Below are 13,552 nucleotides of genomic sequence, written 5' to 3' on the forward strand. Positions count from 1 at the left end.
CTTCCCAAACCCTGAAGTCAGTTGCCCCCCACTCCAATTTATGACTTGCATTCTGTTCCTAATTTTATGGATGGCATGCTTTGAATTAACAAACAAAAACTGTACGTGTGTCTGAAGGACATATGCGAAACTTCATTAGCCCAGCAGCACTCTGCTCCCTGAAACGAATTTGCTTCTTCCACATGCAAATATTAACATTTCCAATCTGTTGTGCTGTGCTACAACAAATAGAAATGGCACAAGTTGGAAAGCATTAATAAATCATGATTACGATGTACCCCTTGTTCTGCTTGCCTGGGTATCCAGTATAAAATCCAGTCCTCTTTCTGCTGTACCCAAGAATTCATTATGTAATTGCATGCAATTAAAACATATTTTCCATTAGGCTTCAGTTTAGCAATGCGGTTGAACAATCCCTTTTGTGACAACTATTTTTGTAAGTACTGAGAATCACACTAATTTTTCATGCAGAAAGACTTCAAGACACGCTAAATGCTGTAAAGAGGAACCTAATGAGTAAATACTTTACATTTCCTTTGAAGTTAAAAGGTTTGCATAAAAAATAATCAAAGAACCCACCTCTGGTCTCTTGGGAAAGCTAGAATTCTCTCTCTCTCTCTCTTTCTCTTGTTTTTTCCCTTCCCCTTTATTATGACTGAATGCTCAAGTTGTTTATGTATGTAGCAATGTGGATGTTCACCAGAACATGTGAACCAGCTCTATTTTCCCCAGCATTGTCTATTGTCCTGAGACTTAATTGTATGAGCACAGCAACAGTAATATTTCACGCAGAGAGCTGTTTCTGTGCATTGAGGTAATAATGTAGAAGACAGTGATATCTGAAATGTTCTTTGAAACGATTTACCGAAAATGCCCCATCTCTTTGCGGAAGCCTCTGGAGTCTGACAGGCTTAAAGATCGAGAGTCTCTCTTTCTTCTCCTTCCTCTTTTGACAACTGCAGAGGCTCAGATCTCACTTTATTTAGTTTTTCTCTGCATTTGTACTCCTGCATACTGTGTGCACTGTCAACAGCCTGGGTGAAAAAAAAAATTCCTGCTGATCCCAGTCTGAACCATTGCCAGCGAATAACCTTTACAATTTTACTACCAAACAATAAAAGGAAAGCTTAGGACTGTCCTCATTTAAAGGAAGGGGGATATTACGAGCACAGGCAGATGTCTGTCCTCTGCTTGAGCGTAAGCAGCGATCACAGACCTTCTCTCTGCAGCCCTGCAGGTAATGGAGAGGCCCTGAATCAGTGTCAGCATTTTTGTAAAGAGCCAGGAGTGGAGAGTGAGCCGACATCACATGTCTGTCGAAAGATGTAACGGCCCCGCCTTTCACCGAACACTTTCTTTTAATGGATTTCAGAACGAGAGAACGAGAGAGAGAGAGAGAGAGAGAGAGAGAGAGAGAGAGAGAGAGAGAATTCTAGCCTCCCTAAGAGACAAGAGGTAGAGAGCGAGGAAGGTATTGCAATAAAATAAATCAGACAGAAGAGATAAATGCTGGGAAAATGCATGCCATTCTCATTAATTCTACAGGCGCACCCCCCCTCCCCCCACCTTTTCCCCCTCCCATTTGATGCAATAAATGCTCAGACGTGCAGGTGATAGAGCTGATATTCTATCTGCACTTAAATGCACAGGAAAGTGAACTGTGCAGAATGACGAGGCGAAAGCTGAGATTGAAAGGTGGTCTGATCTTTATCAGCTGAATCGCAGGAAGGGAAAGGCAGGGCAACCCACTAAAAAACCCAAATGAATCAGCTGGAATTATTCCCAACTGCCAGGCAGATAACACGATAATTTTATCCCTAAATTAATAACAATTAGCTGAAGACCTATTAAGGAGGGCAATTAAAAAGGACAGAACCACTGACCCCTTCCCCCTTGGTCCCTAGACAGTTGGTGTAAATAAAGCAGAATCAGGGATCTTTCTGTAAAAGTCCTTCATAAATTGTGAGTCACAGGCTATGGCGGATGTTGCAGACATATTACCTTATTAAACCACTTAATATTGCCAGAAGTGCTGATGTCTCCTCCACCATGAACAATGTGCATCAATATTTAACAGACAATATCTGTCTGACACTGGTCACACTTAGAACCGCCCAGTTCTGCAGAGGAGTCTTTCATAAGACTAGAGAAAACCTCCAGGGAGTGTACCCATAAAACCACTGCAAAGCACATTATATTAGAGTGTGAAGGTATTTACTACTCACAATGGCATTTACATGTCTTAAATAGACAAATCTGAGCCACAGTCTCATGAGCCACATATGTTATTTGGTGTTTGAACAGGGAGACCCCAAAACAGTAGAGTAGATTAATGCAATTCAAATCAACTTGATCAGACCTAATGGGATTTCTCATGACTTGTGGCCCAACAGTAAGACATTAAAGCATAAGCAGAAAGCTGTGTATTGGGTGAAAGAGAAATGCCTGGGTCAAATGACTGCAGAATGAATTGTTCTCAGGAGGACATTATAGGCAACATGGAGCACTAGTGTGAAATCTATGTTCAAAATTTCTGAATAAAGAGTCAAAATAACATTTGAACATATAAACACCTGAACAGAATGACCAATTATCTCATTCTATATGCTATAAGCTGCTAGTTGGCGAGTTATACCAGATAAAAGTTTTTTTGTTGCCTGAATTATTGTCAGATTTACTAAGTTTAATGCATATGTTACCAAAATGAAATTTGTTGCAGAGCGCAACATATCCTGAATGAAAATGCGTTATATGAGGTGAGGTACTGTGATGCAGTCATTACATTCACTTCTTATGTCCTCTGTGGGCTGTACATTTATTTCAGGGCAGTTTGCTAGCATGCGCCCATCAGTGTTGTCTAACAGGAAACATGGATAGAATGCTACAGAGATTTTTCTTACCTCAATGCTGAACATCTCATAGTGAGTCCATTGAAACAGACTCCTAACTAGGGATGTGAACGACACATTTCTGACCATCAATTAGTTGCTCTCTAAAAATGACTAATCGTTTTTTTTTTTTTTTTTTTTTTTTTGTTACCGTTTGTAGGACACCACTCAAGGCCGTAACTTTAGTTTGAATATATAGTTTGTGGAAGGATTATTTCTGGTGAATTGAAAATAGGCCACTGCAGATTACTGATCAGTAAGGCTGGGTGTTTGTCATGGAAAATATAGGCTGAAGTCGTGGACCAGTCATGGAACAGCAGTTGAAAATAATGGAAAACTGAAAGAAAAGCGGAATAAATCTGTTTTTTTAAACATTCATGTATGAAATTATTTAGTAGTTCTCATGTGCAGAAGTGGGAAATGATTAATAATAATAATAATAATAATAATAATAATAATAATAATAATAATAAGTAATACATTTTATTTATATAGCACTTTTCATCATACAGAGATGATCCCAAAGTGCTTTGCCGAAGGCCGGTACATCATATAGGATACGTTAAGGTTGACAGTTACCATCCAAAACTGCAGAAAATCACAGAGAGCGTTAAAAATGGAGGAAACTGTGGTAATGGAAAAAAAAAAATGGGGGAAGTCACACAATTCGTGGCACCTGCTACTACTGTGACAAGCACCCAGCCTTAACAACATATCACAACATTGTCTGACTTGGGGAGAGAGGCTGCTGGCAGCGGCTACATCGCGCAGGAGTATATTGTGGCTCAACGAATGACAGTAGGTCCCGAAACTCTTTGCCCTCTACCATGCATACAGGGAGCATGTCTTCCATTGCAATTTTAGTCAGTTAAACCTGTTGTGGTTTCAGCTGGACAGCTGTCACACTGACGAGGTCTCACTACAAAGTAGGATGCTTGTTGATCCCTTGGCCTCAATGCTTAGGTGGGTCAACATGATAGATGTTGACATGTGGCATGCAAATGTTGCTGGGAACCAAGAGTGTAATTTTATTTGAATATTGGGGGGTTGAAATTCATAGACCCAAGAACTATGGAGGAGTTACAATTTTTGAAGAACAGATGAAATGATCATTGTAGGAGCCATTTATGTTTATTGTTGGCATGTCATATTATTTTGTTTAGATATATTTTGCAGTATAATGTTTGGACACTTGGTGGCGGTGATTAGATGCACAGGGTTGTATTTTAAGGGCAAAGGTAACAGGAAATAGTAGCATGGGAAATGGAAGGCACAGGAAGGGTTAGCACAAACAGTTCTCACCAGATCAACCACTAACCAACACGCTACAGCTTGGAACAGTAGAACTGGAAACAAACCGGGTACGTTCATCTTATACAACTGCTTGCTACCTCAATAAACAACAAACTAAACTGCTAACAACTGGAAAATCCATTGTATTTGGTCTGCGTAAGATTTCACCCCAACCTGTGTAGTAATAGTAAATGGAAAAATTGCCATTACAATCATTTCTGGTGAATTCAAAGAGAAAAATACTACAGATTACTGAGTCAGTAAGGCTGGTTGTTGAAAATCACAGAAAACAAATGGGAAGAAATCTGAGGGGGTTTTTTCAATGTTAATTTATTAAATTAGCCTAATTAATAGATCTTATGCACAGCAGCACAGTTGAAATAACATGTGCAACTGCAACAACAGTAAGAAGTGCTTGAAGTTTAGGCTGCTGAATTTACTCACTTTTTTGACCTGTTGTGTAATATTGGGGGGTGGGGGGGGTGGGGGGTGGATAACACCCCTCTCCCCCTCCCTTTACAAAATCATTAAACATGGCACTCTTTTGCCAGCTGGCCATCTTTTCAAACTTTACGTAAAGTGAATGACAACTCCCAACAACAGGTAACTAGATTATGACGGTTTACATAACAGACACTTGATCCAAAAGTGACTTTGGAGCAATTGACTGTACCAATTTCCTGTTGATAATGATTCATTGGGCACAGGAACCAAAAGTATATCATTATGCAGAGATATAGGGACTAGGCATTATAACTAACAGGAGATATAAGTATGGGCAGTGGGCAATGTCAACAATTATTTTTATCATTTTATCATTTATCGAGTTTAAAGCCAAATTGGATTTGGATGTTTTACAATTCTTTTGACTGATATATGTTTTTAATTCAAGCTGTTGTCTAATAGCTTTATTGATCCTGACTTTCATCAGGAAAGTAAATAAATACCTATTATTATGTATAGATCCTAGATGCTTTGTCATGACTCTTTTGAAGTCACACACAACCTGCACATTCACTGTGTATACCCAGTCATAAGCCCCTAGGCCTCACAAAAAGCATTTAATAGTGGCTTATGATATTTAAAATGACATTTAAAGTTTGCGGCAGTTTTTAGTAGAAAAATCATTTTCAATAAATACCGTGCTATTTTAAGGAAAAAAGCCTCACGAGAATTACAGCACAAATCTTGTATGCTGCAATTGGTGAGTTCTAAATTCCCCCCCGACTGAATTTGGAGAGGAAGAGTAGTGAAGATGAAGAGGTTGGCAGGCAGGAGGGCTGACGGAGGAAATGGGATATGGGACGTTGTGAGGAACACATCAGGGAAATGCTTACCTGTCTCCGGGTGGCAGTCTCCATGTTGGTTGCAGGTGCAGGGCACGCAGCGGACAAAGGCGCTACCATTGGGGACTTCCCTCTTGTACCCTGGGGCGCAGCGCTCACAGAACTGTCCCACGTGGCCTGGGGGACAGGTGCACTCCTCCACCCAGGGAGCGGGGGCGTAGGGGCTGTGGGAGGGGGCGGCTGAGCCCAAAGTGACTCTCGACAGCTGCGAGGTGTCTGAGAAGAGAAGAGAAGGGACGCTCCTTATTCGGCTGCTCCCACGCGCTTATACGTGTGCCACCATCACATGACACCCGCTGTGGCGCCAGTGCTACTAATTTATGTCACTTACTCAGAGACCAGGGTTTGTACTGGAGCTATTCGGGTTCAAGGACCCTGCTGAAGGGCGCGACAGCAGCGGGACAGGGGCGCGGGTGGCTTGACACCCCGACTCTCTGACTCGGTACGATCCTTCCTCTCATTAGCTCGACAGGCCATTATCATTGAAGGCAGCCTCAGGCTGGAACCTCATTAAGCCAGTCACAGTGCAGTGCTTGCCTGTCCTACGGTTAGCGCTACCAACCGGTGTCTCGCTCCCCTGCCCTCAGGCTCTACCCCGCCCGCTCAGAGCATCTTTAATAAAATGAATAAATAAATCAATAAACCGAAGGAGGGGGAAAGAAAGAGGCGGAGGGATTACAGCTAATGTGCCCGGGGATCTCCACAGCACATGAATAATGATCAAAACATGCCGCATCCTCGTACCTGCGCCGAAGGTCTCCGGCAACCCGTCAACACAGCAGAAGGTCATTGCTGTGGTGCTGGGCCATTCCAACACGGGTTGGGGGAGGCACCAGGAATGGGGCAGGAGGGCCGCAATATGCTTGGATCCTTCAATACCCTTTCCTGCTTGCAGCCAGATCAGGAGATATTGGACTCAATGAGAGCATGGTGGCTGACATGCATTTTTAATTGCTACCAGTAGCCTGGAATTTCAGCATTTGACTGCGATATGGATTACCTGAAGTAACATCTCTTGTGAAAATGTTACATTCTGATAAATGTAATGCCCATCCATTTTATTTTATTTTTTTGTGGAGGGAGGAGGCACTTTCTTTTCAAGTGAGACATGCAGCCATTGTTGATAAGCTACTTATTACACAGACATTTCCCAAAGATTGTTTAAAGTGCTGCTCAATGCTTGTCCCCCTTGTATTTCAAAGTAAAGAAAAGGTTGAATTTTTCCCCGCTGTGCCACTATCAGCATTCTTTAATCCATTGCTCGCTTCTTTTGATGGTGCATGGCAGCCATCAGATATGAATGATCTCCTGTCTATGCACTGCTGCAGCAAATAAATGACCTTGACTGGTGGAGCTTGAGGTTCCCTGAATTGCACATGCTCAAAAGTATTTATTCACTGATGAAATGTCTGACTTTATTTTTTATCTTTTATCTTCCTATTTTTCTTATCTTTCACCCAATTTGGAATGCCTGGTCATATTTGTAGGCACTCATCGTTGAAACACGCTTAAGAAATATGTGAGGTTGGCAGATAGATGTGGGATGAATCAAAGCAGTCACTCTTGTGGATTGAGACAGGGGCTACCCTGCCAACTAACACCCTGTCCCTTGTGCAACACTATAGTCAGTTATGTGGAGCCTTGCAGGGCTTTAATATCAGGTGTTGGGGTGTGTCACTGAACGTGTACGTCAGCTAGATGTGCCACTTGACAGCCTTTCCTGATCAGACAGTTCTTGACAAAGTCCTGTTCTTTCTGTGCCACACACGCCCTGGATCTCTGCTTCAGACTTCTGTAATTCCAACAACCAATTACTGAGTGAGAGGCCATATGAGGTCAGCTGACTAGTCCTCTTCACCAGTATCTCAGAAAAGCACAAATGAGAGACAGCTTTCATGTGAAAATGTCCTTCCCCTTATATTGAACCAACCTTAATAAAGTGTTCTCATCCCAGTAATGCCAGAGTGGAAAAAGCAGATGTCATTGGCAGTGGATTCCCAAAGACTGTCTGAAATTACCAGCTGCCAATACAGAACGCCCCGAGGGTTACCTGCTGAAAAACCTCCTCTTTAATCTTCCCTTCCAGTGACAGGTGAACGGATTCATTCCACTGTCTGTGCAGCGAGATATTACAGCCTTGGTTTCTGACGTTAAGAAACACATAGGCGCAAAGAAAAAGGTAAAGGGTGATATGATGAATGATGCACCATACGAATAAATAGTGAGTCACAGATATTTTGATAGATGATAGACATAACAGACTGACAGAAATTGATAGATCAAGAGTTTTAGAGAGATTAATGGTTAGACAGAGACTGGTGGGGATCTATAGGGACATACACTGCATGCACACAGGGGATGATAGGTGGATGATATGAGTGCCGAGAGTGCAGACAGGCTGACGAACGTAGACAAATTTCAACAAACAGAAAGGCAGAATGATGGGCAGACGATGAGTTGTTTGCTCCCTGGCACTCACAGTTGTGTCCCCCAGCATTGCTGATTTTTAGAGCAGTGAGATTGAAGAGAAGTTGCCGGAACTCCAGTGCAGACAAAGAGGGCCTCAGTCCCCCTCCCCTGTCATTCAGCCTGAGAGCACAGAAGAAGAAACAGACCAAACATAGCACTTTTATATCTGAATATAGTAGGGAGGCAGGGACTGGCAGACTGCAAAGACTGGTTTGCCAACAGAAACCTTCCCAGAGGACAGAAACAAACATATCTACATTAACAATCTGTGAGAGATTTTGTGAGTGTGTGTGTGTGTGTGTGAGCGAGCGTGTGTGTGTGTGAGAGCGAGCGTGCGTGCGTGCGTGCGTGTGTGTGTGTGAATGCTCCAACCCTCTTTTTCAGGACAGCCACCAAGACTGCAGGATTGGAGCGGTATGTGTTATATTAAGTATCATTAATGCCTTTCTTATAAGTAAGGAACACATTAACAAATCTATTTTAACATGTTGAACCATGTAATTGAAAGGGTTCTTTAGTAATAAGCAGTGATTCTTTGAATCTGAGCAAAGCATTAACTATGTGACCTCTTTACAATGACAACACACTTTTAATCAGACCAAAGTGAAAGGAAATGGATTTCATTAAACACTTTCTTTAGCACTGTAAGTGTAGCCGGAAGAATATATGTAGGAAAAGATCAAGCAAGAAGATCTAAAATCTGCCTATACAACAAACATACATACAGACACACACATACATGCACACTTGCTGCTGATGTGATAACCACAACTACCCTGCATGCATAATTATACCCCTCTTGCCATGTCTGCTGGCAGTTTGCAAGTACACATTTCTGCTCACTGGAGACCACATTCACAACTACAAATCATGGTGCAGGGCTATCTCTGCACTCGTCAACTCAAACTGTAGTTTCTCTGAATTGTTTACATACTGGGACTGAAACTACATCACAAAGATCAGACTGTCAGACATCTAATTCACCATTTGGTCTGTTATCTGCCCTTGGAAGCTTCAAAGCACTCAGCCAACATGGTCAGAGCATACCAGTATAAAGTGGAAGTTGTTGCTGCTGACTTTGTAATTTGGTTTAATTATTGCCTGATGTAGTGTCTCTACATAGTAGCTCACAGACATTCCAAAAATAGACAAAGCTGTCTCTTACAAAAATATCAGAAAACCCTTAATATTTAATGTCACCATAGTGCCCACTAGGAGAGAAGTTACATTTATTGATAACATTAAAAATAAGTGTTGTATTGTAGATTGACCTGAACCAAAAACAAATAATATGGAAGAAATCAGTACTTACTGAATTCTCCCTGATTATTAATTACATATGCACAGGCCAGGAGGAAAGGGCGTGCCCTGCCCCCCTCTCTTTCAGTAGATAAAATATTTGTCTTTTTTAACAGTTAGTTGGAAATGAGCATATGAGGCCTGCATCTAGGTCTGGCCTTCTACATTTCATCTCTGGTCTTTTTGGAATATTCTGCTGTCTTTTTGTTTTTGAGTTTCGGTCTTGGCACATCCTTAGGATTACTTTGGGACAAACATGCTGTGGTTTGGTATCTTTTTCCTTCATTTCTTGTGTGACTGTAACCTATCAATGTCTGTAACATGTTTTTTTTATTTTTATTGAGAGTTGAAGCTCATCTAGACGTGAATATTTGTCGTAACTTAATACATTTCAATTTTTTTTATCTGGTTATGAGTTGTACATTTTGATAAAGGTTGATCAAACAGGTGGCTCTGTCCCTCAACAAATTCAGAAATTCAACTGATAATTGATATCTTTGATAGTAATCACCAAATCAAATCAAATAAACATAGTTACATGTTGGATAAGTGAGGTGTTTAAGCTGTCAATGCACTTGGGTTTGGTATTCAGAGTGCTAGACGTTAAACAAGGGTATTACTGGTTAAAACTGCGGGATTCTCTTGGAAAAACGTTTTTTTAAACAAAAATACACATAAAATTCTTTGATCAGTGCATCTGAAAGTTGCAAAGTATTTTATATTTTCCTTCATAGCATTATTATCATGAATAAAAATAGCATAGGTGAGCACTGCTTTATTGGAAATACAGCAAATTCCAGGGGATCAGACTCTAAAGGAGGAAGATGTAGAGAAAGATAAGCACAGAATTTTTGTATGTACAACGTGATAAGGTGATGGACCAGGGATTGACAATGAGCAAACCTGGGCAGTGGGGACAGCCTAATCAAAGCAGATCTACAGTTGTTACAGCGTTTATCCAAAAAGATAATACATGGGAGAAATATCACTGGTCATCATGGCAGTTACAGTCCCCAGGCACTGTGAGAGAAATATAACAATGTACACTGCCATTTCTCATAATGGGGTAATCTCTCACAAACCCACACTGGCCCATATAACAAAGCACTCCTGGGATTGCTTCTTGATTCAATATATGAATTAAATATTTGAACGTTTTATCTTGCCACAGATAGAGCTGGAAGTCCCAGAACTTAGAAAACTTTGTCATTGTTAAGGACAATGCCAGCTTCCACTGCTGTGTGCTGCTGTGCATGCCAATGTATGCCTTGCTATGGGATTTCCTCTCTTCATGAACCCTATGGAGAATTTATTTTTTCCTGCCAGATGTTGGATGATCATAATTCCCACGTGTAGGTAATACATCATTAAGACATAGAAGAGACATGTAAGGACACAGATGCAGACTCAAGATAAGGAGGAGGTTCTGCTAAGCAAGTTAAGGAAAAAATTGGGCCTAAAGGATATCAGAGTCTGGATGTGGACAAACCGAAATACTACATTTATAGGGCGAAAGTTACCTTTCCTGAAGTAATGTGCCTTATAGCCAAATTTCTATTACATCTTGGACAAAATATAAGAGGAAAAACGACTATGCAAAATATGTCTACATTTATGCTACACATATATCTCCTTTTGGCAGTTATTGGCATGCTCATTACGTTGCTGTGACAGTTATACAATTAAGTTTAATACATTCTACAATGCCGCATCATCAATAGTATGCCAACATAGCAATAGATCAAAGTGAGCTGCACGCGTTCGACTTAAAGGCTGTAATGAATGTATAACCCTTAGGTTCAGGTAAACATAGACGGATTTAAATAACGCGAACAAGGTCATTACAAGGCATTCACCACAGGTGTCTCCTACACACAAGCGTGGCTCACCTTCCTCTGACTTGCTTATTCCTGCTGAGCGTTAAAGTCCGTGCATTACATACAAAGCTCTACAAAGGCGTAACCAGCCAATACCCTGAATTGATGAAGCTGCCCATTGTCAAATAATAAACAAAAAACAATTATTTAAAGGAAATTAAATTGAAATGGAATGCATTGCAAAGACAGCTTACTTCCACTACACCTACACTATGCACAACACTTGTCAGTAACATTTATGATCACAATAAGAGGGAAAAGCATGGTACTACTCATTTACTTAATCTCTGCTGCAATTATTTATTATATTCTATTTTGTGTATATTAAAAAAAAAACTTTTAATAGCAAAATTAGATTTAAAAAAATAATAATACTTCATGTTGCAAAGGAAGTTTTGTGAAGAAATATACAGATTTGACCCTCTTATGTCAACAGAACTGTACTGTAAACATGTTAAATCTCGTGAACACATCTGCCTTCCCCTGCTCCTACCCCAAGTTTTGATGGGCTATCGGATGGGGATCTGAAAATGCAGAAGCTGAGAATCTCCTGGGTAATATCACATAGAGACTTTTCCTTTTTCTTCCTAAAATGTACCCAGCATCTGGTGACAACATGAGCTCCACTTATTCAGGTTAATATATTCACTCTGACTAACATTAATTAGAAATTCTGTCACTCAGCAGCCATGTAGAAGGTACAAAGTGCTGATGTGTTTTCATGTTTATTTATATTTCTAACAAGTTTCTGACAGGGATGTGGAACACATGGTAATGTGCCTAGTTTTGATTTATGTCAATAAAAGTGAGGACTGAGCTGTGTTTCATGTTGAAGACAGTCACAAAGACATGGTTGAGCCAGCATAGAGCTAGATGGGCCAGAATAGGTGGGCTTCACATTTGGGTGTTCAGCCCAGATAAATGGGTGGGCTAGAATGCTAGGATACACACACACACACACACACACACACACACATACACACACACAAACACTGGAACTGCAAGGGGTTTAAGTTTGGACAGATGCCATAATCCTCCTCTGGTCTAAATTCTTAAAATAGAAATAAATGTTTTTTCCTCTATGGCTCAGACATGATCTGCAGATTTCTAATGATGTCCACAAAGCTCTTCTCCCTAGAGTGCGGATTTGATAACAGTCCTCTCAGCAGGAACAGCAGGTTTGGAGCAGAATGCAAGTGCTCTTCTCAAAAGGGTGAAGGGCTCGTTACTGATTCTCTGTCACCAGTAATGACATACTATAGTACAGAGCAGAAAGAGTTTCCACAATGAAGCTTCTACTGAGCATCAATCTTGGAGGATTGTTATTCTTTCGTACATAAGAAGGTGTAACTATAGTTTGAACTGACCAGTATTCCCATATGAAGTCATAGCTGCTCTCAAACCCTTAAAAATTCAACTGGCAGCCAAATCATCTGCATCACAGAGGTGAGAATCTTGATTTAATTTATTATGGGATGTACAGTATAAAATAGCACTACTGAAGTAAATACAAAATGCTACTTCAAAGTAGGCTGCTATCAAAGCTGTGTGTGAATATACCATGCACACAAGATGCCATACATCTTTAGTGGGTGGTGAACTTTTTTGGTTATGCAATTTTCTATTGAACATACTGTAGGCAGCTTAAAATAGTTTCACTGATTTTCACAGACAGTAAAGAGATGGTTCTGATCAAAGGTATTCATTTTATCTCCCTCCTTTTACTTTACACAATAGGCTATGCAAATCCTTGCTCAGGTACTATTTGGTTATGATAATTTTAGAAAATATAATTTTTAAAATACAGTACTAAAATAACAGTCTGTGCACTCTGGTATGCTTTCCAAAGCCATATAAGATACATACACTGAAAAAAAGGCTTGATTGGTTAAATAAAAAAAATGATTTCAATTTGTTACACCTACAATTTTTAGGTTTTCTCAATTGCAAATTTTAGGTTCATTAAAATGATAATGTAATGTAACCTCATAATGGGGACCAATAGTGAAGAGAATACTTAGAAGATGTGTTCAGCTGAGGTTGCAGCTCGCCTGCTGTGCTGGGTGCTCACCTGAGAGAGAAGGTGTGCTGGGGAGCTTGAACAGAGTGAAGGCTGGGCTCAGGTGAAAGGTCGGCAGAGACAGAGACATCAGATCCCTGAAGGACCACAGTCAGTTGCTGTGGAAGGAGCTCTGGGCTCTCTGCCACAAAGGTGATTGCAAGCAGCTGGCCATAGCTGAGCAGCTGGTTCCCCAAAAACTTCTCTGTAAGGAAACGGAAGGGCACGAGAAGTAATTAGTTCAGTCTGGATTTTCAGTCTTCCTCTAGGGGAAGAGTGACGCTTTGTCTTGACCACTTCATTTCAGCAAGCTGCCAAACA

General features: G+C 40.7%; 1 protein-coding gene across 1 annotated transcript in view; it reads right to left on the reverse strand.

Moving 5' to 3' along the window:
* lamc3 (laminin, gamma 3) overlaps positions 1-13,552 on the reverse strand; it is a 69,966-nt gene that overhangs the window by 19,010 nt on the left and 37,404 nt on the right. Inside the window, exons 10-12 of the mRNA XM_064307718.1 lie at positions 13,244-13,436; positions 8,007-8,116; positions 5,519-5,743 (exon numbers count right to left, since the gene is read on the reverse strand). Coding sequence (XP_064163788.1) covers positions 5,519-5,743; positions 8,007-8,116; positions 13,244-13,436 — 528 coding nt within the window. The remainder of the gene's footprint in view (positions 1-5,518; positions 5,744-8,006; positions 8,117-13,243; positions 13,437-13,552) is intronic.

Source organism: Anguilla rostrata, chromosome 14 (genome assembly GCF_018555375.3).
Source record: "Anguilla rostrata isolate EN2019 chromosome 14, ASM1855537v3, whole genome shotgun sequence".
In the NCBI taxonomy this organism is placed as follows: domain Eukaryota; kingdom Metazoa; phylum Chordata; class Actinopteri; order Anguilliformes; family Anguillidae; genus Anguilla; species Anguilla rostrata.